This window comes from Oryzias latipes, chromosome 23 (genome assembly GCF_002234675.1).
Source record: "Oryzias latipes chromosome 23, ASM223467v1".
NCBI classification, from domain to species: Eukaryota; Metazoa; Chordata; class Actinopteri; order Beloniformes; family Adrianichthyidae; genus Oryzias; species Oryzias latipes.
Genome location: NC_019881.2, coordinates 10,204,823 through 10,231,807, shown reverse-complemented (window position 1 = coordinate 10,231,807; position 26,985 = coordinate 10,204,823). Strand labels below are relative to the sequence as shown.

The 26,985-nt window shown below is 42.2% G+C and overlaps 1 protein-coding gene across 2 annotated transcripts in view; it reads right to left on the bottom strand.

The window, feature by feature from the left end:
- Positions 1 to 504: 504 nt before the first annotated feature.
- The window catches only part of zdhhc17 (zinc finger DHHC-type containing 17), a 39,905-nt gene continuing 13,424 nt past the window's right edge, over positions 505 to 26,985 (bottom strand). Inside the window, exons 2-18 of one of the 2 annotated variants that reach the window (XM_020713999.1) lie at positions 20,415 to 20,518; positions 19,678 to 19,800; positions 17,994 to 18,071; positions 17,088 to 17,232; positions 15,133 to 15,197; positions 14,575 to 14,737; positions 12,764 to 12,889; positions 12,177 to 12,185; positions 9,273 to 9,415; positions 8,881 to 8,981; positions 7,081 to 7,205; positions 6,949 to 7,011; positions 6,775 to 6,868; positions 3,888 to 3,971; positions 3,652 to 3,809; positions 2,457 to 2,551; positions 505 to 2,377 (exon numbers count right to left, since the gene is read on the bottom strand). In XM_020713999.1, the coding sequence (XP_020569658.1) occupies positions 2,239 to 2,377; positions 2,457 to 2,551; positions 3,652 to 3,809; positions 3,888 to 3,971; positions 6,775 to 6,868; positions 6,949 to 7,011; positions 7,081 to 7,205; positions 8,881 to 8,981; positions 9,273 to 9,415; positions 12,177 to 12,185; positions 12,764 to 12,889; positions 14,575 to 14,737; positions 15,133 to 15,197; positions 17,088 to 17,232; positions 17,994 to 18,071; positions 19,678 to 19,800; positions 20,415 to 20,518 (1,815 nt within the window). In that variant the 3' untranslated portion in view covers positions 505 to 2,238. The remainder of the gene's footprint in view (positions 2,378 to 2,456; positions 2,552 to 3,651; positions 3,810 to 3,887; positions 3,972 to 6,774; positions 6,869 to 6,948; positions 7,012 to 7,080; positions 7,206 to 8,880; positions 8,982 to 9,272; positions 9,416 to 12,176; positions 12,186 to 12,763; positions 12,890 to 14,574; positions 14,738 to 15,132; positions 15,198 to 17,087; positions 17,233 to 17,993; positions 18,072 to 19,677; positions 19,801 to 20,414; positions 20,519 to 26,985) is intronic. The other variant, XM_004082978.3, reaches the window with a different exon arrangement.

Here is a 26,985-nt window from a genome sequence, read left to right as displayed (position 1 = left end):
TAGAAACCTGCTCAACTTTGAGAACAACCTGATAATGAGGGGTACTAAGTCTTTCCGGCAAGAGGGTTTAAATACTTATTTCCCCTCAATGAAATGCAAATAAATGTATATGAATTCTTGATTTTCCATCTCTCTTTTCAGATGAACCTCACATCAGGACGACAGACTGTCATTTTATTTTATGTGGGCAAACCTACAGAATCAAATACTTCTTTACTCCGCTGCATGTTTGTGGAAGATAGAAATCTATCTGGAGCTTTAATGGGTTTCTAGTCCGTTTTTTAGTTTAACTGGAACATCTTCTTTTCTTTACTGTTCTGCCTCTTTTTTCTGAACTTCCAGACACTTCAGAGGTTTTTCTCAGATCATGCAGCTTTAAATCAGTCTTCCATGGTTCCACCGCCTCCCAGGATCTTTTTTCCTTTGGCTTCATCTCCCTGAAGCTTTTAACAACAGAGTAGGAAGACGCGCTCCACATAAGGACAGGAAAAAGAAGCGGCCCGATTCCATTTGACTATTTGATTCTTTATTATTAAAACTGAACCATGCCCATATGTTTACATCTGAAGTGGAGTTACAGTGGCGTGTGGAGGTGGGCAGGGAGGCACTGGACATGATTAAGTGCTTTCCTTTTCTTTCTCACACGGGGGGTCAGAGGGGGCTCAAACCGCTGGAAGAACCAGTGCGTCCGACCTGGAGTTCTCTGTAAGAAAGCTGATATGAAACAGTCGTCACCAGTTTGAGAGAACCCACAGCTGCTGCGCTGCCCAGGTGATTGAACCTCCTGTCCCTAAATCTTTTGCATCAGCACATTTCCACCTAGACAGAAAAACAACAAAAAACTGCAGTTCTGAAGTATGCTGCTTTACAGTTTTTACATCCAGTGGTAAAGCAAAGCCTTCTGCGTTTGACCCAGAAATGAGGGGGGAAAAAAACAACATTTAAATATGTGGACACACTGGGATGTAAGACATTAAAACTGGCAACCGGAAGGACCACTTCCATAAAAACACAAACACAACCAGGCGATCAAAAACCCCCAAAGTCCTCGGAAATACATAACATTCACTATATACAGACAGATGGCTAGCCATTGCCATGGCGACCAGAGGTCCCAAGCATCATACATGCAGTGGAGTTTGTTGGCGGGAAGAAATGTCAGGTACATGGGGGGGAGGGGGTATTAAAATGCCAATGGACAGCAGGGTGGAACATCACTAAAAGCTACAAACATACAGACAAAAGTCACTCCAATTCTTTCCTGTTTCCTTCAGAATAAAAACACTTTGGACTAACACTGATGAAAGAAAACCCAACCCCCTTAGAGAGTATATGTATATACAGTCTCCTCTTCCTCCCTCCTTTCTGACTAAAACCATCAGTGCAACGTCAGACACCAAACAAAAATAAGACTTTACAGCTTCTGCAGAGAGCAGACATGGAATGAGGCTCTACTGAACATCCTCCTGCTGCTCGGAATAAATACCCCCGCTGTCCCCGCCCCCCGCCCTCTCAGGCAGCCAGTCCTGTGCATAAAATCCTACTCAGCTAAAACCACATGTAAAAAGAGATGGACCGTTTAATTACTTTATCTATAAATAGCTTTCAAATAAATAAACTGCATCACATTGTCTGTTGGCCGCGGCGTCGTGTTTACAGCTGTTCCTGCTGAAGGATCCACAGAAAAAGCTCTGCAGGTGAGGCGCAGCGCAACTCCAGAGGCTCCGCCTCCAACGCTGTCCTCTGACAGTTCCCCGTCTTCATGGTGCAAAATCCTTTACAAAGACATTCTCTCCTTCCGTCACACTTCTGTGCCTCGCCCTGCTCATCGCCGAGACCTCCCGGACCCGTCAGGTATGCACAACAGCAGAAATGTTACGTTGAGGTGGGGAGGGTGGGGGCTGTCCCACTCCTGTCACACACAGGACTGCCCCCTCTCCCGATCTCCTCTCCTTTGATGTTTGGCAGCAACAAACCGTCCAAAAGCTCTGAGGAGAGGAGTCGGGTGGGTCTGAGTAACAGTATTAGTAATAGCTTGAGAGATGAAGGTGAACAGAATGGGCGAGGTGGTGTTGCCCCCGTTACTGCATGCTCGTCCTGGTGGGTTTCTTTTTGATCGGTGAAGGCAAGATGGTTTCACCAAGAACAAACGCAAAAAAAGAAGCAAGCGCTCCAGAGATGGCTCAGATCTGAACGGGGAGCTCCTTTCCCACATCCAGACGCTCTCCACAGCCTCCTCTACACTAGCTGGTAGCCTGAGCCGGACGTCTGGTCGTACTCTATTGTGTACTGCGTGGTCCAGTCCACCGTCACGGGTCGGATCAGGCCGCAGCAACGGATCTCAAAGAAGTCAACGAGGTTTCTGAAGCAGCCATGACTGCAGGGGACAAAGGTGACAGGTGAGCGGGTCGGGTTCCCACCAGAACCAGCGGCCCAGACACTCCAATGACACTTACTTGAAGGGGCTCTCGATGGATGTAGCCGTGACCTTAAAGTGCTTGTATCTGCGCGCGTTCATCCTCTCATTGGTGGTGATTCCCAATGCGGCAATCTGCAGGAAAAACGTCACAAGCCTGAGACAACGAGGTGGTGTGTGTGTGTGTGTCAGAAATCACAACAAAAATGCTTTTATTTTTACTCTAAAGGAGCAGGAAGAAGAAAGCATTCTGATTGTGTTGCAGATAGATGCATAGTTTTTTAGTAATATCTGCTCATTTGAACAGCTTCTTCTCGTAAATTTCTGAATGTTTGAGGGCAAATGGTTCTGCTCAGCTTCATGCAGAAGTCTTCCTGAATGTTCAGAAGGACTACAGCAGATCAGATGGCCCAACTGGAGCAGAACGGCCACTGTAGCCGTAGAGTTAGATAAGCTAATTCTTCTCTAAGAGTTCTGGTACATCGTCTGTCCTTCCTTCATGTAGATTTCCCTGAGGTTTCTTCTTTTTTTTTCCTGAATACGGTTTTTTAGGAGTTTCTCCTTATGGAGAAGGAGGGTCAAAGGGCAGGGATGACCACTTTAGCTTACTCTGTTTAGTTTAGTTTAGCCATTACATATTGAATTCTATGACCGATCTTATGTTTTTGTACTATTGCTGGTGTGAAGCCCATTGTGACAACGTTGTAATATTGGGCTATCTAAATAAAACTGAACTGAATTGAATTGAACAGAGAGCCATGGAGAAACATGAAGCTACGATGAGACACAGCAACTCTTTGAAATGTGGTTGGATGAATGCAGGATCATTAAAACAACTTTTATTGTGATACACGTTGCTTTTCACAGTTTTTCCGACAACCTATATGTCATAAAAATTTATCAGAGTAAATTTCTTATCCATCATCTCCTCAGTAACCGTCTTGCAGCACGCCTCCACCGAAACAAAGTAAAGTGTTGTAACTGAGACAGGCATTAAAAATTGGTCAGCGAAATATAAACTTTGAATCAGTGAACTATCCTGACAAGGACCGCAAAGCGCAGGACTTCCATAACTTCTGCCCTTGTAATTACTAGCCAATGACTGAAGAGATCTTTAGTCACGTGGTTTTGTTTACAAAACTGGACTTCTACTCTGGACCAACAGATTTTTCCGGTCTGAATACACCCTTACTTGTAAGTCAGCTGAAACTGAGCTGATAGTCAGGGCGCCATACCTGGTAGAGTTGGCACATGATGAGAACTGCCACCCACATGAAGTGGAAGATGCTGTTGAGGAACATCCAGAAGATCCAGGGCGAGCAGGAGGCGATCTGCGTCAGGTACAGCCAAAATCCATCCTTGGCGTAGGTGGTGGCACAGTGAACCCTCCAGTCTGGGGGAGGGAAAAGCACATCAACCAAAGAGGTGGAAATAGAGGCTCTATTGGGACTCTCGGGGGTGGGCGTCTTACACGAGATGCAGCCGTATATCATCCAGCAGATCATGCAGAGCAGGAAGAACAGGTAAGCCATGAAGTAGCGGTGATTCCCGCTTCCTGCAGCCAGACACAAAAGTCCTGTTAACATCACCTCAACTACTGGCATCAATGAAAACAAGTAGAGACCTGCAACGTCCTCCGCATTAACCATCTGAACAAACCGGAAAATAGAGGTAACAAGTTACAGAAATGAAGATATATCCATGAGATTCAAGTTGTGGGAAAGGTGGAGTCAAGAAGAAGAGACTTCTATGACCCTTAGAAACCAACAGGTCCTATCCCATTGGTTAACAGGGTTCAGTTCTTTTAAAAAAATACTAGGATGTATAAAGGTTCAGGCATAAAGGTTACAGATGACATCATGAGATTATTTGAAACAGAAAAAAATAACTAAAAGTGGATGACTTAGAATTCATTGAGGTGTAAAGCTTGTGCTGAATTTTATGCTGAGAAGTAAATGAGTAGTAGGGAAAATGGATTTTTAAACACACTAAAGTGGTTTAACCCTTATGTGGTGTTCGGGTCTGTGGGACCCGTTTTCATTTTTTATCAAAAGAAAAATGATACAATTAATTAATTTTTCAAACTCAGACTCACTGGCCTTGGCTCATTTTCTGTGAAGAACATATATCAGAATACATTTTTAATGACCACACACCGTATACCCCCCCAACACATTTCTATTACATATAAGATGTTCGGGTCCACTGGACCCAGGGCTAATAGAAGTGTGGAAATTGATGTTTTTATGTACCTACACTCTGTCCTCCACCTGTCTGGGCCTGTGGGTGTGTGTGGGTGTGTGTGTGTGTGTGTGTGACCAGTGAGAAAGAGAGAGAGAGAGTGGCAGAGAGAGAAAGATTCACTGTAAATGTGAGTTCTGTTTCTGCACCTGCGGTTCCCGCACAAGGTTGCAACATTGTTAGAATAATTCAAGCATCAACTCTGTTTGCTCTCGTTCTCCCGCACATTTGATCATTTGACTTGCTTACGGGAATCTTTAATATCTCACATAGCAGATAAAGATCTGCTACAAATTGGAGGCGGGACACTATAAATATAGCTTTGCCAGTGTGGTTTCTTATCACAACTGATCAAAATGGCCAAAAGACTTTCTGCGCAGAGGGCCCTGGAATTGATATTAGAAGAGAGAGACGTTTTTGAGGATGATGTAGAGGGAGACGATTCAGAAGAGGAGGTTTCAGAATTGGAGGATCACATTTCTGAAAATTCAGAGTCTGACAGTGACTCTGAAGAAGATGATTAGATTGGGGCGGCCGTGGAGCAGCGGTAGGGTGGTCGACCCCTGATCGTAATATTGCAGGTTCAATTCCCGCCTTGCAGGCCCATGAGTCAAAGTGTCCTTGGGCAAGACACTGAACCCCACCTTGCCTCTGGTGGTAGGCGGGCGCCTGTGTTTGGCAGCGGAGCCGCCACCAGTGTCTGAATGTGTGAGTGAATGTGTGTGTGACTGGGTGAATGGGTCCGTGACTGTAAAGCGCTTTGTCCTTGTAGGAAGAAAGGCGCTATATAAGTATAAGCCATACCATTTAGATTGAGCATCAGCCAGTTCCAAAACAAAGCCATCAGCCAGGACCAGGCTGTCAGCAGCCAGGACCATGTGTTGTAAAGGCTAGTGGCTAGAAGGCCATGGGGCTGATGTGTTGTCTTGACAATAGGTTTACTCTGTGTTCAGCTTGTGTTGTGCACCTGAATGGGTTCAGTTTCTGTGTTCAAATAAATAAAAGTTAGTAGTTTTGAAAACCATTGCTTCACTTGAAAATTTGTTTCCAATCATATCTTGATTTTAATTGATTTTCTTTATCACGTTTTAAATAATGAGTTATGAATGTGATCTAACAAAGGTAAAGGGCAAATATTAACCAAATAAACTGATTGTAATTGGATGAGGTAAACATCTGTCGAGTATTTTAACATCAAAGTGTTTGATTGTGAGGCATTAAAAACCACAACATGCAACGGGTCCACCAGACCCACGAACACTGGCTGAGTAACAACAATATGAACACCACACAAGGGTTAAAGGAATGAGAGTTTCCTTTTGGGTTCAGGACGTTCTGCAACAAGACTTTGACCACAAAGGCGCAAAATTATAGATGATTTTGCCGCTTTGTAAGGACGTTTTGAGGTACAATCCAGATGTTTGTTTGGGGTATAGAAATGCTCTAAATGTGTAGGAAATGCAGACTGAGGAGAACAAAGACTTCCTCCACAAACACCCGTTTGCCTCTGTTCGTTGTTTTCCTGCAGACATATCTCTTTGGGGACATCCATGGTTGGGTTTGTGCCAAAAAGGTGAAGTTGGAATGCAGTTAACACCGTCATGATGATCAGGGCAGATCACTGTAACCCTTCTCTGGATCGGTCATGCCGCTCTCTTCTTCCATAAAAGGTGATCTGCTGTGTGTTGAGCAGTTTAGATGCTTTTTTAAAAATGTAGATTTCCCACGAATGACGGGGTTGATGCTCTGTCTGCAGGACATCACTTTGTTCAGACGGTTTCCTCACTTTCATGCTCCGTCCTGAACACAGGAAGTGCTGCAAACAGCGGCACTCCTTCCTTCCTCTGCTGTCTCCAGTCTGCTGCTAGCCAGCAGTCCTCATCATGCTTCCTTCCACCTGTAGCCCGCCTGCTTTTCATGAAGCGTCGCTTCCGGTTTCAGTTTTGTTTCTTCATTTTTATTGTTTCAAGCTTTTTGATGTATAGCTTTTAAGCTGTGGCGCTTCGTTTAACTGTGAGACGCTGCTTCATAAGCAGAATTAGTTCTGTTGTTTGTGTGGCCTCCCATGCTCAGTGCAACACACAGTTTGTCCTGCAGAGGCAGTGGCGGGCACGTACCCACACAGTTCCCCACCCAGGGGCAGTGGTGGTCGAACTTGGCGATGCAGCGGTTGCAGACAGCGCAGTGTTTGGAGCGGACAGGTTTCCGTATCTGTAAGGAGAAATGAGGTTTTTACATCCTCTGTGCTAATCTCCACTTCAGCTTCAAGCGTGCGTGAGAAAAGGCTTTACCAAGCAGGTGCTGCAGAATATGCTCAAATCCAGGCTGCCCGTCTCTGCAAGCTCCACTATCGTCTGCCAGGAAACACACAAATCAGTCTAGGCCCTGTTGAGGCTGGACTGACCCACAGTGACGTACATTACCTTTTTCTTTTGCTCCTCTGATGCTTTGATAATTCCTGGATCTGACTTCCAGGATTTTCCAAAGTTGTAGAACAAAACCAGGGAGTTGATGAGGAAGGGAACGTGGACCGTGGCGAAGGGCAGATGTGCAGAGAGGTCAAGGCAGAAGTTGTCTTTTTCATCAGAAGGAGCTGCAGCTCCTCACAAAAATCATCCATCTAAAGGATGTGTCCCACAGCCACTACGTTCATTTTGCACATATTGAACATGAAAATTGGTCATATGTGAATATACGTGGAAAAAAGGGAGAAACATTGTGGTCTTTACATGAAATTTTCACAGATGTATCACGAATGAACCACGTTAAAACCAACGAATAAACCACGCAAAAAACACGTAAATTAACGTAGAATAGGACCCATGCATGATTATTGCGCTTTTTATATGCAATTCATTAGTGATTTGTGCATCAGTTACATTATTTGAACGTGATACATGCACTGTATAAGTGATATAAAAGGTATTCATTGGTGGTACATGTCTGAAAGGTCTGTTAGACATAAGAGGAAGGGTCGTGGAAAGACAAAAATTTGCGTATGCATCTCACAAAAATCACGCACAGTTTACGTAAAAAAATGCATATAAACTAAGTCAAATATGCATAAACTGCATAATTCTCAACCGACCACAAATATTTAATAGCTCAAAACTAAATTCACATAAAGACCAGTCAGCCCAAACCCTCGGCGACCATTTGTGCACATTGAGGAATGACGAAGGCAAGAAAAACTAATGAACGACATATCACGCATGGATCTTGAAAGACTGAAACTTCATACATGGAAAATATGCAAAATGTACGTAGTTGCTGTGTGACAATAACAAACAGAAGCTCAAACAGAAGATTGTCTTATTCCAAACATAAATAGGTTCCTGACAAAGTTGACTCAACAGAAAAATCTAAAACGTCACAAAGATCCAGTTTCTTCAAAAAAAAAAAAAAAAAAAAAAAAAGGATGTGAAGGTTCTGTCGTTTAAGGAACAAAAAGGCTCTTTCTAAAGAGGGAAGCTACTAAAGAAGCTTAAACACAACACAAAGAAGGAGTAGTGTAAAAGCAGATTGTTACGAGCCATTAACCCAGATTGGGATAACAGAAGAACTGAAAGTTAAACCGCTTGAAAGCTGCTGACGTTTATCCCTTCAACTCCGGGGCTTTAGCTCCAGTCTCTACATTCTTTCAATTACCATAACTCTTTAAACGTTCACGTGATTAACGTCATTACAGCAGGAGAATCAGCTGATTCTCTGCGATCATGTAAACGTTCCAAGAGTTACAATATGTCAAAGAGTGTTATTTAGGCATCTCTGGTGTCAAAGGGTTAATGTTCACGGGATCTTTTTAGGTGCAAGTATAAAGAACTTCTAGACAGAAAACATTTAAGGATTTTGCTTTGGTGTGAACAAAGACCGACTTGCCTGTGTAATAGGCTAGAGGTTGTCAAACTTCAACATGGAAGTCGAGGGTTGACCCGAGCTCAACCTGAAGACGGCTTTCAGGTTTGTGACAAAAAGGATGTTTCATATCAGTTTTCCTCAAATAATTACATCTGTCTGTGAAACACACAGAATCTGTAGCCAATGGACTTTCAGGAACCACAGTTTGAAACCTTGATTTACAAGTAAACCATACGGGATTAGACACAGAAATGGACAGAGAGAGAGAGAAGGATCACGCGACTACTTCACACCATCATAAGCTTGTGCTTTTTGGCTGTAAATCTTGATCTGTTCATGGAAACCTTTGCTGCTAAAAAGGATATCATTCCAGAACCAGTAGAACCAAGTGGCGTACATCCAGAACTTTGTTGCCAGGTAGATTCCCAGAGGGAGAGCACTGTGCATGGAGTGATCGAAAAAAGCCCTGCAAAGACAAGACGGTTGAACAATTACAAGCACCCCTTCTTTAGCCGTGCCTCTGAGCATTATTTCACTTCAGCATTTCCACCCCTCCTCACTCCTGCAGATGGAAGAGCCTGCAGCTAAAGCTCAAAAGAAGTCAAAAGCAGACACCGCTGCGAAGGGAAAAGCTTTCTGTGCTTTTTTTCTAAAAGTGACATGAAGGAAAGGGGCCGCTCATGTGAACATGCTCTGTTAAAACACATTCATAAGAACAGAGGAGAGGGTTCATGTTCATGTTCCCAGTGGGACGTACTTGGAGAGGAACTGCACGGCCACCCAGACGCCGGCGTACATGACGCTCTTGATGAGCCACGAGTCGATGTCCAGGTCAGCGATGAAGCCCACCAGCCACACGACCACAAACGGTGTTCCCAGCATCACTTTCTGTCTGAACTCCTGCACAGCAGAGCGGACAGATAAAAGCACTGCTCCCCCCGTTAGACTTGACACTTCTACAGCTCTCACTACCCATTCTGTCTGTATTGACACTGAGACAGAGACGACAGAAATAGAAGGAAAACATGAATGAAGACAACATTGTTTCTCAGGTAGAATTTAGCTATTTTTATTTTTTGACGGCTAGAAGCACTGTGTGAAACCAGAACACGGTCCAAAAATGAAAAAGATGCCGAACTGATCATCAAGCTAAAGCTGCACGGGAGCAGGAGTTTAGACTTAGTCCATGAGACATGCAGGACGGGACAGGTGGCAGGCTCAGAATTACCACCAAACCTGTTCTTCAGGGAAACTTTTGAATAACAAAAAATCTTGTACATCATGTATTAAAAAAACCTTAGAAAGTGAATATTTAAGTTAAAGAAGCAGAAATATGTCATTATAGGACATTTTGATATGTTGTATTCTTGAAAGAAATGAAATAGAAATCAAATAATTGTAACAGAAGGCAGATAAAAACTTGTTTTTGAAGGACAGAAATGATTCTTTTGTCGCTTTTTCTACAAATGCCTTCATTGTTCCGAGAGTTTTTATATAAGTGATTACATCGTCTGGACAAAGACAAAAACTGGCATCAATAGGATTGAATGTAGGCTTGTTTTGTTTTTCATTAGGTCTTGAAAGTCCACTGTAGAGGTTTTCTGTTGTTATGATAAGGAAAAGGGAAACCCATTGTTCTGCTCACACTTCTTGTCAGATGGTTTTGCTCAGAATCAAACACACAAAAAAGGGACATTTTGGGGAAAGAATAAGGTGACTTTTTAAAGGTTCCTTCACAACTTCAACCGGATCAGTTCTGGCGAGACTCTCCTGGGAATGTGCAGGTAAAAGAAAAGCCTGACCAGAGCAGATGAGGTGACACGGTGTGTTTGTTTGGTGTAATCATTCATGTTTTCAATCAAAGCTCTGCGTTGCTCTGCTTCAGCGTTCAGGGGGCTAATGAACCGATGAAGCTGCATGTCTAAAGACAGACGTATGCTAATGAAAGGCTGCTTTGGTTTGAACACTCAGTAACATGTAGCAGACAGAAGAGAACAGAAAAAACACATGCCCCAGTCCTTTAAAGACCCACTCCAACGAAAAACTGTGTTTCTTCTGTTTTTCTCATAATGGAGGACATGTATAAAAGAATTTAAGATTAAAACTGCATTTCTGAGTATTTCTTTATTTAAATCGCATTGGATGAGAAGTAGATGAAAAGCGGATATTTAAAAAGCTCTGACTTATGACCCAGCTACTGCCGTGGGCGGGCCAAAGTCTGGCTTTCTCCACTCCAATTCTAAATCCTTCACTTGCAGACAAATAGATCCATGTACATTTTCATTTTCCTCGTCTGATCTGCCATCTGGTTCTAAACTCTGCTGTTGGATAGCTACCTTTTTGCTACGCTAATTTTAGCTTGGCCTTGTGAGGTGCTTGTTGCTCGGTGGAAAAAGGCATGCTAGGAAATTAGCGCGACTAACTTCTGCGCCAACAGTCACAACCGAAAAGCAAATTTCTAATGAACTCCTGCAGCTCTGCAGACAATAATGTATCAAAAACATCAAAAGTCTTTTGATTTTAGCCAAAAATGGCATCATTATAATCAAAAGATTGCTTTGACATTAGAAACGTCTACATTGGACTCTACTCATCATTTATTAGCAACAGCATAACGATGTTATTAAAAAGAATTCACAGACTTATTGTACTTTAAAAATATTGAAATGACTTCAAATGCACACATTCATTTGTATATTTAGTTTTAAACATATTGTTGCGGACTGAGTTTAACTTGGCTGTTGGCCGTGTTATAAGTTCTGGAGTTCATTAAACGCATCAAGCAGAGATCTGATTGGCCCTCAGTTCTGTCGCTCAGGTGGTTGTTAGGTAGTTTGGACCAATGGGGTTCAGCTATGGGCCGAATAAGGGAAATGGGAGGGCTGACGAGGCAGGAGCGAATATAAAGTTGGGAGAAGCGCTCTCGCCTCGGCGGGAGAGATTCAGGAGTTGCTGAATTAATTGTACGGCGTTTGTTGCGGTCTGCAGTAACCAGAATAAAGAACCTTAAAAGAGGTTAAGTCTCCGTGCCTCAGTGTGGGAAAGGGACGCTACATTATTGTATGGCTCTTTCAAAATTACATTCAAAAATATGTGCCGTTTATGGCTCTCTTGGCCAAAAAGGTTCCCGACCCCTGCTCTAGCGTGTTTATAAACGTGTGATTTATGCTGACGGCTTCTCTATCCCATTTCTGTTTTTCTGCTGACATCTTCCAGGCTTTCCTTCAAACTGTTCCTCCATGAGGAAGTGAGGTGTTCCTCAGACTCATTCAGGGCTGAGTTTCTCCACATCATCTTAACCTAACCAAAACGTTCACAGGCTTCTCTTTTAATTTAACCTAACTGAGCAAACATCCCACCTCCCTGCATAAAGCCCGAGCCTTGCTTTATCCATGACATAAAAATGAATACATGTAAAACAGAAGCAGGAGCAATCTAAAATCAACAAGACATGGAGCTCTATTCAGTCTACATGCAAACAGCTAAGTATACAGCATCCAACATGAACCACAACATTAGCAGCCCTTGTTGATGCAAATATCTATAAATGCGTATCCTCTTCAGTCTGAGTTTCAGCAGATCATCTTAGCCACATCAAAAAGGCAAAAAGCACTCAGACTAGATATTTGCTCCGGTCAGCCTCTAATGTTGTGTCGGTTACCTGCCATATCTGATGAAAAGTGTGCAAAAGTGAAAAGATGGAGCAGAATTAGATCAAAGCAGAACTTTTATGAGAAATATTCAACATCAAGTTGAAACATTCACAAGCAGAAGTGCACTTTTGTTTGGACTGAGAAGTCAGTTTTCACCAAACTGTTCAGAAAAGACAGAGGGGGCTGGTAAAACCCCAGTGGCTCAGAGTTGGCTTCAGTTTCCCGGTGCTTGTTTCAGTGAATGGAAGGAGGGGGGTGTCATAAATACACCCTTCTTCCTGTGGGTCTGGCTCCACAGAAAATACGGACTAACTCGACATGCTGTGACAGTCAACAGTGCAGAAAGGCTTTCAGTCTGGAAGGCTGGTCCCAGCATGCCTGACTGACGAAGGAGGGCTTTGTCAATGGAATTCCACTCTTTTTATACAGTACTTTTCCATTATTGTCAGGATTTTCACCCTCTAATCCACTTTCCCAGCATGTGAAGCAGGTTTTCCGCCATTGTTTAACCTGGGAGTGAGTGTCTGATCAGTAGAACCAGGCAGTGATCTTTGTTCTGTGGGGCTCTGGTTGGAGGAGTGCTGAGTATTTGTACCTTATCCATCTTCAGTCTCTTAAGATAGGACGGACTGTCGTAGCCTTTGGCCTGCCGTGCCTCCTGTAGGTGGTTGATCATCCACACATTCTTCCTTTGCTTAGCAAGGTCCAGTGGTGTTTCGCCCTAAACATGAAAACCCAAAGAAAACCATCAGACTGCTGTGTACTTGAAGATGACCTTCAGAACATGTGATGTCACTCTCATGCTATGATGGTCCTGTGGAGAGGCTCAAGAGGCTGATAAACACCACAGTTTCCTCTGGTTTTCCACACGAGGCTCTCAGGAAAGAAAAAAAAAGACCAAAGCAGACCAATCGCCTGGAAAAATCCCAGTTTCAAATAGAACATTTACCCGACCAAGACGGGGTAGTAATTTTGGAAAAGACAACTGTCTAGTGCTGCTAACCCTCTGACAGAGTAAAATGTGTATGGTCCTCCTGTACATTTGCAAGGTAAAACATTGTTCAGGTTTTTCGGGATTTTCGCTGTGGCCTGTTTTTATTGCCCCTCTTTATAAATGGCATAAATGGCATTTCCTCGCTTTACTTCCCTTCTCTTTGACTGAACCTCAAGAGAACAGAGGTCCTCGCTTTTAAGAAGACGGGAGTTCACTCTTTTGGTCCTTACCTGAGATGAGAGTTCATACTTTCTAACAAAGTGGACCATCAAAGAAACTGAACTTCAATGTGGATCAAACCTGACAGTGTGAATGCGACCCGCTTTCACACGAGTACTGTTCAGCAAAAGGGTCAATTCTGCAAAAGTTTACACCTGAATCCAAATTAATTTACTTCCACAGTTAAAACATACTTAGGAGTTAGGAGCACTAACCAAAAAGGTAAATAAAGGAGAAAAAACTCCAGATACTCCTGCCAGTGCAACCAGCATTAAGTACCTCCACCTCCTCACTTTTACATTTACCAACGAAATCATTGCCAACTTTTTCTGCAAGATCAGCAGTTCCCACTCTGCGCTAAGGCTTTCTGCTTTATTTCTATTGAAAACAGTGAAATGAAAAGTGAACTTATGTGTTTCAAGACCCACCATGTTTTTGGTGGAATTTTTCTGATAATAGAGGAGATCTATTAAGAAAATAAAGATTTGTACTGCATTTCTGTGTATTTCTTTATTCTTTATTCAAATCGTTGTGAATCAGCAGATCAAAAGATCGTATTTGTGGCCTAGAAAAAAATACTGAAAGGGCTGGGAGCTCCCTTCTTGGCCCCATTCTGATCATCCACCTTCAGACAAATAGATCCATGAATGTCTTTGTTTTCCTCGTCTGAGCTGGAATCTGGATCTAAACTGTACGGTTGGAAAGCTCTTATATTATTCGCCATTTTTGTTTTACCGCTAATGATAGGTTGGGGGGTGTGAGGGGCTGGAAGCCAGCAGGAGGGATTGTAAACTGAGAGTTCTTAGCAATAGGGAGGGAATATGGGGGGGGGGTTGCGCAGCGCTAACAGTCCTGCCTACACCTCAGAGGTGAATTTTTAATGAAGTGCTGCTGCTCTGCAGAAACTATGTCCTAGAAAACGACAGTTTTTTTTAAGATGCTGGCTAAAAACAACAATCATCATTAAAAGACCACTGGGAACCCTTTGAAGTGGATCAAAAGATGATCGGAGTGGGACTTTAACTTCCATTTAAAGTTTGTTTTTTTCAAATCCTTGTATTGACTTGAATGTTTTTTAAAAACCTACAAAATCCTGCAGGAGCTAAAATGATGTGAACTCAAGAAAAAACTACACTTGCTGAAGCACAGGAAGACAAGACGCCTTCAGACGAGATTTAAAGAAAACACCTTACTTTAATGTTCTGTGCATCAACGTTAGCATTGGCGTCCAGCAGCAGGCTGATGACGGTGGTGTTGCCGGCCAGCACGGCCCAGTGCAGCGCTGTGTTCTTGTGATATTTGTCCCCCAGGTTGACAGAGACGTTGAAGGTCAGGAGCAGACGTGTGGGATCCACACTGTGACACAGAGAACCACTGGGTCAAACTGCAGACGATCCTGCCAACAGGTCTGCAGCTTTCTATCTAACACAAGTCTAATTTTTTACAAAAGTCAATAAATGGCATTTATTTTCCTCAAAAAACACAGTTTGACAGTTTTTAGGATCGTTCTCATGATTCACGCTTTATTTACAAATTTGCATCAATTGGACAGTTGATTCTGTAATCTAGTACTCAAATTTCTCATGACGGCGTAAGGAAAAGAAGGAGGGCTTTCTGGAAGGATATCATGTTTCAGGTCTTAAAGTCCAATCTAACGTATGGTTGTTTTCTTCAGTGTGGAGGCAACATCGTGCTTAAGCCTTACTTCCCTCCAGTCTAGACATGCCGTCATTCTACGTGCAGAAGAATACCTGTGTGTTCTGTAGGCCGCCCACATCAGAGGAGTCATGCCGTTCTGATCCATCATATCCACATCCTGTGAACAGGAAAGACTCCTAAGGCCACTCAAAGAAACTCTGCATTGGGGATAAACAGCTCCTGAGCGCCCCCTTATGGAGAGCATGGGTAAGACCTGTACTCCAGTGTTTGACCCTTGTGCTATCCTAGGCATTTTAACATTGGGAGTAGGGTCATCTAGACCCACTAGACAGTGCGCTAAACCTTTTTTCTTCAATGATTTGTGATCTTCACTGGTGTCCATGGATTACATGAAATCTTTCCACCTTTATCCACCTTTGTCATGGTAGGGAGAACACGACAATGTAAGGGTGGGGTCATATAAGATAGCACAAGGGTTAAACATCTGTTGAGTTCTTTTTTTGCATATAAAACTGAGTTAGTGTGTGTGTTTGTAGTTCGCTTGCTAACAAAATGTAGGACTGGAGGTAGAGCCTTTAGCCATCAAGTCTGTTGTACGGAACACGGTAAGCTCCCAGCTCATGTAAGAGAGGCCGACACAGTTTCTACATTCAAGGTTAGGCTTAAAACATTCTTCTTTGGACAGGCTTATTGCCAGACTAGCTAGTAATCAGATAATATTTAACTTACTGTTAACCTGTTTAAATTAAACGTAACAATAACAAATAGTTCATAATCGGCTGCTAAAAGTTTGAAGCTGGGAAAAGTACGGTGCACTGGGGTTTTGTCCTCTATTCTCATCTACTTCTAGTCTCCTTCTCTCCTCTATTCTTGATCATTTATTTATCATCTAGTTCTCCATGCCTCTGTTTGGTGCAGTGTGATTCATGTACTCTCTCCCACTCCCCTCCAGGTGCTTCCAGACTCCAGTTGGCTTGTCCGTGCTCCTGTACCTGACTGCGCACCTCGTCTCTACTACTGCTCCAACACTTGGCTGTGGATCCTGCCTCTGGCTCGTCTCGTACCTCAAGCCGTCCCCCATTTGGATTAAGCTCATCTGCTGGACTATTTAGATATATAGTTGTAGAGTTGGATAAGTTAATTCTTCTCGAAGAGTTCTGGTACATCGCCTGTCCGTCCTGTAGGAGGATCCCTCCTTCATGTGGGCACCCCTGAGGTTTCTTCTTTTTTTCTGAAATCTGTTTTTTTATGAGTTTTTACTTACAGCGAAGAAGGGTCTAAAGAAAAAAAACTTCCTAGTTGAATGACTGTCAAAATGAAGAAGAAGAAAAAACAAACTGCTTGGTTTTATGTTTACTTGACAATTACAGGTACGAAGCCCATTGAGAAGGCTGTTGTTGTGATTTTGGGCTATAAAAAAATAAAATTGAATTGAATAGTTCTGATGTTTACAGCGTAAAGTTTTTACGTCATTTTCGTTTTATTGTGACTTAATTACACTTGAAGTGGATAAATATTATTTGACACAAAGGTAACATTCTCACTTTTCACTCAAAAAAACTTAAATATTCGATCTGATCTACCATATTTATACATTTTTCATGTTTAAATTTAAAACTGTGGTTTGTATTTATTGTTATTTTTATAAGCTGTTGTTTTTTTTACCTTTCTTAATGGATCTGATGCTTTTGTCCGTGTCTTTTGCTGTGAAGCAGTCAAAGTTACTGACAGTTTTAAAAGACACGACCAGGACTTTTATGCATTTAAAAAGAAAATCTTCATTATTTTGGGGGCTGATGGCACTTTTATCCATTTATTAAGTTTGAATAGATTTATGACATTTTTTTACAATTAAAATTAACTTCACAGAGGGTTTGTTGAACAAAGCAAATACATGTCAGACTTGTTGCTAACCTGAAATGACCCTGACAAGCACCAACCAACAGAAATGTTCTGTTCCAAGTGTGTTTCCTTTCATTAAAACAGCATTCAAACTTCATTTTTCACTTTCATGTCCTCAAAGAGATGCTGCTTGAGTTTTCCTCACCTGCCCCTTGGCAATAAGGTAAGCCACAATTGAGGTGTGGCCAAACTGAGCTGCCAAATGGATGCAGCTGCATCCCTCACCATCGATCAGCGACGGGTCTGCGCCATATTTCATGAGCTGCACAACCATGGAGAGATGGCCTTGTCTGCAAAAAAGGAAAACCGTAAATCACACGGACGGCAGAGGACTCAGCAGAACAAAACCTTAGAGTGTCATGCTGCTGTGGATGGACTGAGATAAAGCTAAAGTCTCTGAATCCCACTGTCACACCCACCTGAAGTTGTAGTACCTGAGACCAGTTTACCCATGAACCTCTACGTTTTGATCCAGAAAGGTGGACTTTCAGCTGTGCCCTTTACTGATGTCCTTTATGTAAATAGAAAATGTGACCGATAATCTAGTACAGCATCAAGTCATAACCATGGTAGCCTTGAGGTCCCAAGAGTGCAAGAAAAATAGGTAAGCAAGCAAAAGTGAAAGTGATTAATGATTGTTTAGCTTCAGTTTCGTCCTGAAGACCCTAACTCTTTCAGAAATACTACACAGGAAAAGACATGATCTTGGTGAGTTCCCCGATCTGAATGGATGTTTTTTAAACTAAGACTGAATAGAAAACACATTTCTTTGTTGAATTTCAGAAACTAGAGCAGCTCTTAGGTCAGGAGTTCCTTCAGAGGTCACAGACAGGTGGAGAGCGACACAGGACCTGTTGTTAAATTCATCAATAATTCAACAGGAGAGTGTCGTGCACCCCCCACCCACACCATGAGCACCAATGAGAGCTTGGTTGGTAGGTTCTGTGTCCTCTTCGTACACATTGCCGTCTACACAAAATAATTCAGATCACAATCTGATGGAGTAGATAGAGACAGAAGTTCTGAGGGCTTCACTAAACTGCTCAGTTACCTGGTGGCCCAGTGCAGAGGTGTGGAGTTGAGGTCTCCTCCTAGCTGGTCGACAATGGCTCCCTTTGAGATATAGTATCTGTGAGCACAAACACCATAGTTTGGTGACTTTCCCAATTTCCCAAAAGCACACTTGTTGTTTTGGCTCCACTGGAAAGCAGCTTTCTGTCACACTTGCATGAACGTCTGCACGCAACAGCGCTCAGCAGACAAAAGCAAATGTGCAGGCTACAGGCTGCACATGCACAGTGAGCAGTCTTCTAAAAAAGTTACATTTCAAATACCTTAATAATAATGAGCAATTGAACAGTTGACATTGAATCTTTAGAAACACCTTTTTTAATGAATGTCCTATGAATTAATTTTGTTGTATTTATTCGACACCTTGTAAAGTCCGCTCCGTGTAAATATTGTCTGACTTAAACCAGGTGGTCGCATTCTGGCCACACATACTATGCTTATTAGCATAGTATGAGGGTCAAAGCGTAAGGCAAGGCAGAGAGCCCTCCCTCTTGCGTTGCACGAGGTCTCCCCTCTTTCTTACACACGCGGCACATGGTTTCAGCACATACACATCCTCATTCTACAACACATGTTTCAATGTGAGCACACGCAGTAGTAGACAGTTGCGGCTTATGTATGTACAATATGTTTTATCTTTTAAAATTTAATGGGTGCGGCTTGTAATCAGGTGCGCACTATAGCGCGGAAATTACGGTATCTCTATGGTTTTGATTTTGGCAATGTTTTTTAGATGGTAAAATGCTTCTGATATTACTGACTTGAAATGGCTGTTAAGGTTCAGGTCAGAGTCCATGATTACTCTTGGGTTTCTGACTTGATTTAAAGGTTTTAGAGACGGAGAGTGAAAGTAACTGCTGATACTTTCTCTTTGTTTCTGTTGAACAAAGACGATGACTTCAGTCTTGTCTGAGTTTAGCTGGAGAAAGTTGTTTTGCATCAAAGCACTGACCTGTGGGATGCAACAACTGAGTGAATCCCCTGGCTCATATTCACCTGCTATCAATGACACATAGATCTGAGTATCATCTGCATAGTTGTGATAAGATATGCCATTACTGCAAATTAACAGCGTAGTTAGTGTAACAACAGCACTATCTCCAAATCAACACTTCCTATTAAACTTTTTGTTGCTGCTGTAAGCCCAGCTGGTTTATCCTCCAGTTCTGTCTGGATCCTGTTAAAAATCAACCCGCTGCTTCATTAGCCAAACGCTACACGGACAAAAATTAACAAAACGTTTTTGTTTGTTTGGGGGGTGGTTAGGAGTCGCGTGTATACGCTTGTAAATTTTGCCTGTGGATGGCAGAGGAGGAGCATTATAAATATTCACCAAAAGGAGGGCTGAAAAACATGACTAATATTCACCATATGGCAAGCAGAGTTCTAAATTTTACTTGCCAAACTGAAAAAAATGCTCGAAATTGTCAACTGACAAGTGTTAATTTTGGCCCCTGAGCACAGTATGGATCTCCAAAGTCCTGTTATGAGAAGAAAGAAACTAGAGAGATAAGAAGCTTTTTGTTCTCCATAGAAGACAGTCAATTCAATGAGACACCATCTGTGACTGACGGTTGTTCAACTTGATGCAGATTTATTGCACATAAACCCTTGTGAAGGAGCGAAGAAATGCAGCCCACCAAAGCAGACCTGTGATTACTCACTTGACTAGGTCTATTCTGTTGTTAATGGCAGCCCAGTGGAGGAGCGTGACGTTTTCTTTGTCTGGCTGCCGAACGTCGAAGCCCGCCTCCACCAGCTCCCGGCAGCGCTCGAAGATCCCGTACCTGCAACAGAGGTCAGAGGTGTCACTCTCCTCCATCATAGTGGACACTTGCATACAACACTAAACACTTTAGTCTAAAAACAACAGCTCAGCCTGAAAGCTTCAACAGACAACTTTCTGATAAAAAAAAGGGGCTTTTGGTGTAATTTTTTACATGTTCTTGGGGAATTTGTCTAGGACTGATGGAGGACATAGATAAAGAAAATTAAGATTGAAACTCCATTTCTGAGTATTTCTTTACTCAAATTGTTGGGAATGACGATGGGAACAGACGAAATAAATGAAGTTTAAAAAGGATCGCATTTGCGATGTAAAAAGTATGGGGGGGGCTCCCTGCTCCAGCTGCAGACGTCTGAGTAAGGGGCTGTGAGCTAGCAGGAGAGTGTAAACTAAGAGATGATAAGAAAAAAGCGCAGGATTACTCCCTGCCAACAACCCCGCTCACTACTCAGAGGAGAATTTTAATAAACTGAAAGTTTGTCCTAGAAACACTAAAAACGGCATATTTAGAATTAAAAGATCACTGGGAATGCTTTAAAAACAGATCCAAAGATGATCGGAAGCGAGACTTAAACCACAATCCGCAAAGAACAGCTGTATCCACAATACACTCACTGTGTGGCTTTGACGATGTCCCAGGTACTGTAATCGTCCACATGGTTCTTACGGCTGACATTCTCACTGAAGCCGTGGTTGTAGTGAGTCTGGGGTTTGATTTCCTGAACAGCAAAGACAGGAAAGATTGTTAGAAACTGAGGTTCAGAGATTTATTGGAACTTGAACGGATCAGGATACTGCTCGTTTAGAAGTTGAGGCCCCACACTGATGAGGTGACTGTAGAACTGAGTAACAGCCACTCTCATCTACAGCAGTGCAGCAAGAAAAGAGCTCATCCAGACATCTGTTTTGAAGCGGGCTGCCAACATTATGGAAGTTTACCCTACAAGCAATGTGCGCATCACAAGCTACAAATTTTTGTATGCAACTCATAAAAATCACGCACAATTGCTTAAGATTTACGTAATAATTGCTAATAAACAAGGTAAATTACCCATAAACTGCGTAATTCTCAACTGACCAAAAATGTTGAACAGCTCAAAACATAATTCACGAAAAGACCCATCAGCCGACACCCTCGACGGGCATCTGTGCACATTGACAAATGAACGCAAGAAACACATAAGAATTTCATATGTGGAAAATGTGCAGAATGTACACAGCCTTAACATAACGAAATATGTTTTTGCCAAAAAGCTCAGTTTGGCCTTTTCTGGCAATAAAAAATGAAATATGGGCTTTTAAAAATAATTCCTTCTCCAAAAATAGCATAAATTTAAAGCTTATTTCTAGAAATTTTGTGGTAAAAATTTCCACAAAGAAAAAAAAAAAAGACTCATCTCATGATAAGGACTGTCCTGTTGTTCTGGATATTTAATAACTGATGTATTACACTGTTATAACAGACGGAATAATTGAGGCCATGTATGATGCAAATGCCTGTTACCCGACTGTAATGCACAGGCACACACATTCATTAAGGCAAAGTTGAACATAATGTTGTGATTATGTGGCGGCCCTTCGTCTCAGTCACTAATGTTGTTGCTGAGTCACTCACAATCAATCACCTTCCATAAAACAACCACAGACCCAAATTCATCCTTATCAACCAAAAACAGGAGACCCATCTGGTAAAGCAAAGGCCCCCACCTCCTCAACTTTTTGCCTGCAAAGTTTTTTTTTAACTTGTCCTGTCCAACAGCTGGGCAGGCAGATGAGAACTGAGGGGCTCTTGTGTTGGACATATTTTTTGCCTGCAAAGTTGGGTGTGAGTAGATCTCATCACTGACACCACAGGCACATGATGGAAGAAAAAAACCCGAGAAGCTCCACAGGACAATCAGCAGAAAAGCACTAATTCCAATTTCCAGGATCGATTCAGATTTTCAACTTTTGGAGTGCTGTCTTGTGGTACACACAATATGTTTTTGCTGCATCTGACGTGACACCTTTTTGAAACTTTAAACACAGATAAGCACAAAAAATGTCAAACGTTTTCCTCGGTGGTGCTGTTGGAAGGTATGGGCTAGGGCTGTGACGATAACCGCATCACCGCGGTGATGAGGTCATTAACGCAATTTTTTTACTTTTTGCATATGGTGCGTGTTTGGAACTATAATAAACACATTAAACGCATTAATCTTTGCTTATGATTTACTTTTTCTGCTAGTCCTGTGTTCAGACTTTCCTTCATTCTTTCAGATTGTTGTCTCCTTTTCTCCCACCGCGCGTGCTCTCACTGTCTGCCTCTGCGCTGCACGTGGCACGCGGCTCCCTTTACAGTTGCACAAACAGGCGCGCGCTTTCAGAAGCACACATCCTCATTCTACAACAGAAGTTTCCGTCTCGCAAGGAAATACGATAAATTCATTGCTTTCTAATTGTTAATTTCCATTGTATTCATTTCCGTTATAAGCTGCGTGCGTTCTTAAGTGCGGGACACGGCCGCTGTAGGTACCGGATGTTCTCGGGTTGCCGGATGTTCTCGGGGTCCTTCAGGGTCCTTCAAATTAGTTATATCACTAGAGGAGACATCACGTGGTTCCTCATGGGAGGAGAGCACCGCCATCTTGGTGAGGTCAAGTTTTGAAGACCAAATCACTTTTATAACATTTAATAAAGAGCTCTGTTTTTGCTTTCAATCACTTCATTATATGAAAAAGAAGAATGGCTTGAAATTGCTTAGTTTTGTTCAGAAATACAAACTTCACGAGTACCCCTAACTTAACTAGTATTAGACTACTTAGATTTTTTCTGTTCCTTTATTTTATTTTACTTATGTTTTTATTTATTTGTGTGTTATGTTCATTGTTTCTTTTTCCCCTCTATTCTTTATTTTCTATGTCAATATTTTATATTTGGCAATGGTGACTGATCTTCGAGGCAATATTGATTACATCGTTATTGTTCGTTGTTAACGTTAATGTCATTGTTAATGTATGATACCGCAATTGTCAATAAAGTTTTTTTTTTTTAAACTTAGCGACGTGAACTCATTGGTCGTGGCAACTTACAGCCAATCAAATAGTGTGACGTCATCATTGGTCGAAGGACCCCGAAGGACCCCGAGAACATCCGGCAACCCGAGAACATCCGGTACCCACACCGCCCACCGGAGGATTTTGTGTTGGGGGGGGGGGGGGGGGTATTACTGTCCTCCTTCACTCCGTAACACCAAACATGAACGTGCGCTGTTAGATTTCCATGAAAATCACTACATGTTTTGTTTGGGAACTATTTTTTGCAGCGTAACGTTACGTTTCTGTATAAACAAAGGCGGAGCCTCCTGCCGCGCGTTCTACATGGATGTCAGGCTCACGGCCGCCGGAAAGGGGACAGTGTCTGCAGTCTGCTTATTACTGGGCAATATATAATATTCTGAGAAGGTGTCTGTACCAGAGAGCACAGGTAAAACTTGCGTGCAGCTCCAGAGCGGTCCGCTGCAGAAGAATCAACACGCACCCCCAACACACGTGTGCGCACCTTCCTCCTTTACCTACACAAGACTCTCCGCGCTCACACACACAGTCAATCTACAACGCCTATAGTTAGTTCACCAGTTAGATATGTAGTTGTTAGTTGTTACTGATGTTTGTTAATAAAGATTAGTACGTTGTAGTTGTATTTATTTCCCATGCGGCCGCCGGGGGATTTTGTGTTTTTTTTTCGTCTTTTTTTTTTGGGGGGGGGGGGGGGGGGTTAACCGCGACACCGCGCCCCCTGGTGGTTCATTACCGCGGTGATGAAAAATTCGACACCGTCACAGCTCTAGTATGGGCTGGCCAAATTTGCGGATTCAGACTCTTTGATTAATGACTGGAGCTTCTGCAGCAGCCAGACGTGTTTTTAATTGGATGTAGACAACAATAAAGAGCAGCACTGACCATTGAATTCACAAAATGATTTGACTAACAACTGGATCTGAAATGGTTTCCATTTCTACTCCAAAATTAGTGAAGCACGATAATGACTTTTTACAACCTTTACCCAATATTTTCCTGCCTCTTGTACTCAACCAATATTTTTTTAAATACTTAAGAAAAAAATATTAGTAAATACAAAGTAACAGCAAATGGCTCTTATGTCTTCAACTAATATGCATAACTAGTTTTACCTGCAAATAAATTGAACAACAGATTGTACAAACACTTTATTAGCCATTTCAGTCTGCCATACATCTGTAAACAGAGAAAGTGTATTTCAATGGTCAGAACAAATACTAAGACTTTAATTTAAATACCAATGTAACATGTACATTTTTCAATACACATAATGCCCAGTATAATAACGTGCAAAAGAAATTGTTTAATTTTAAAGTGCAAAAATTATTGCTTTGATGGAAACTGAAGTGTAAAATAAAATAATAACTATAATAATAATAATAACTATAAAGCATCTCTGCTTTCTGACAGGTTAGCCATGGCGTTTCATCGCTGCCATAAAGTGAAAGGGCGTAAAGAAAACTGAGCGGGCGTATTCGGGAACTGAGTGAGCGAACCATACAACCGCGCAGGCGCAATTCTACAACTGCAGGCATGCAATCCTAACTGGGATGTGATCCCGCACAGTCAGTTCCTCTTTGCGCCCTCACCTGGATTTACGCTCAGTGTTAAGTGGCCGTTTTTGTCACTTGGGGGGCGGTATTCAGGGATGTGTTTGTCACTTGGGGGCAGTAACCTTTCTGGTCGATCTGATTGGCTAACATTTGCATGTCAAGTCCGGCGAGGCAGCGGGGCGGGACTTTCTTTTTGGGGCTTTAATAGAAAAGAAACGGCAGCTGTAACGTGGATTAAAACATTAACAAATGCAGTGATTTTCACATGAGAAAAACTTACAGCACAAAAAAACCCGATGCACTTTCTTTCCTTGGTCTTGGGTCGTTGGTTAAGGTTTTAATCCACGTTACATCTGCCGTTTTTTTCTAAAGCCTCTAACACAAACAGGGGTGGCGAACAAGTTCGACACAGAGCTGAAATTTTTAACTGTAATAGTCAAAGAGCCACACAACACGCAATTAAAGCCATATTATTTCCCATACCACACTCCTTTACTGACAATATAACAGCGCTGGATTAAAGGGCGCAGTTTCAGTTATAGATGTTTTTTTCTGTATTTGATGTTAACACATACCGGTAGAACATGCATGCTGGTGTGTGTTTTTGCGAGCGCAAAACTGAGTTTGTTGTGATTTATTTTTTATTTTTCAGTCATCAATCAGCATCCAAAAATTCATCAAAGTCCTCATCTTCTGCATCTAAAATAAACAGCTGGGCTTAATTTCTATCAAACACACCAAATTCCCTTTAGTTATCGTCAGAGTCTGTCTCATTGCCGTGCGGCTCCAAAGAACAGTGCAGGCAGACACGTCAGCCCCAGGTTTAGTCCTACAGACCAAAAGTGTGGTGTAACTCGGCCGGTGCTGCCTCCCAGTAAAAAGAGCAGAGGATGGACAGCTTTTCACAGTCATCTGCTGGAAGTTGCTGCGCTCAGCCTCAAGTCGATCTTCCAACACAGGCAACCTCCTTTTCCGCGGAAACTCAGCTGCTGCTGCGTCTGCTTGTCTTGTCGGAGTTGGTTTTCCAGCGTCCTCACTTGCGAACCATGGATTCATTATTTTAAATTCTGTGGCAACTGAGGTTCAATAAAGTTAGAAAGATCTTCACCGATTCGGACTTCCGGCCCCAATAACTCTTCTGATAAATGTTCAAATGTGTCAGCAAGTATCTCAATCATTTTGTATTAAAACAGAGAGTGAACCACAAATGCATTGCTATAGAAAAAAAAATGTTATTTTGCCTTTTAAATCAGAATTGTTAGCTTCAAGCTGTGAATGCAGACATGCAGCGAGCCGGCTGCCAAGGGACCGTCAACAAAGTGCAAACTCTGTGAAACCATTCTGTAAAAATCATTAATCTCACAAAAAGAATAAATGTCTATATTTATATGAACTGGTAATGAAGACTCGTCAGCATATTCGTGATACAATAAATATTTTGTAGTTATTTATTTTGTATACTTTTTCAGGACTAAAGTTATCAGTAGTTATGAAGATACTGAAGCTACTGTCACCAAACCCTCTGTATGGACTAATCATGACCTTATTATCATACTAAAATAAAGAATATGTCAATAATTCACTTTGTTTATTTTGATTTTGCTGTTCGAGGAAATTTCACCAAGCTTAACGTTTGCTGGTTGGACTAACACGCACTCAGCGGGAAGCTGCAGGAGACTATATTTCTAAATGTGCTTTTATTACTGTCGTGATTATTATTAAGGGTCTGCTTGCTCAAATTTTTTTAATCCATGCGGTCAGTGCTTTTTCCTTTGCTGTAATGACCCGAAAGACGGGTTAGCATTAGGCTTACATGTGCTAAAAACATTAGTCGTGAAAGTAATTAAAACTTTGTGCGGGCAATGAGCATCTTGGATGTAAATATGTGAGAATTATATCATCCTTTATTTTGTTCTGGATACCACTGGAAACACAAATGGTTTAGAGTTTCTCAGATTTGCATAGCTACACTTCCGCCTTCTGCGATCTGGAACTTCGGATTGCGGGGCTTTGTGCTCCGCTATGCGAAGGCAGCTGCCGGTCCGAAGACAAAGCTCGTTCGGGGGGGTGGGGTCGGTCCGAAGGAGGACCGCAGAAGGCAGAAATGCTGCTACATAGTCCTGAGAAGCTGTGTACAATCATCAGAAGTTCACAACCGTCACAAAGCCCTCTCCTTTGCCGCTAACACAAAGCTACAAGCCTGGCCGCACTGCTCCTAGCATGTGTCTCTTAGCAGCCGGATACACGGAGATAGCACTGACATCATCGCCCCCCCTCCCCTCTGGAAATGCTAAGTCGAATTGAGACATGTGACACTGTATGCAGGGTGGATGTTAAAATCAAAATGCAATCACCTCTTTGCATTTTCGTTTTAATTATGACACAGAATAAGCGGTTTTTAAGTAGAACATGAAAAGGCATTTTTGAAGTATTGATTTTTCATTTTAATTTTGAGTCATTTGATGCAGTTACATTTTGAACATTAAAAAGCATTTCTGTTAATCCATTTTGTCAAATTAGACATTTCTGAATGAATTTCGCTACACATTTACCAGAGAACTTTTTGAAAAAGGA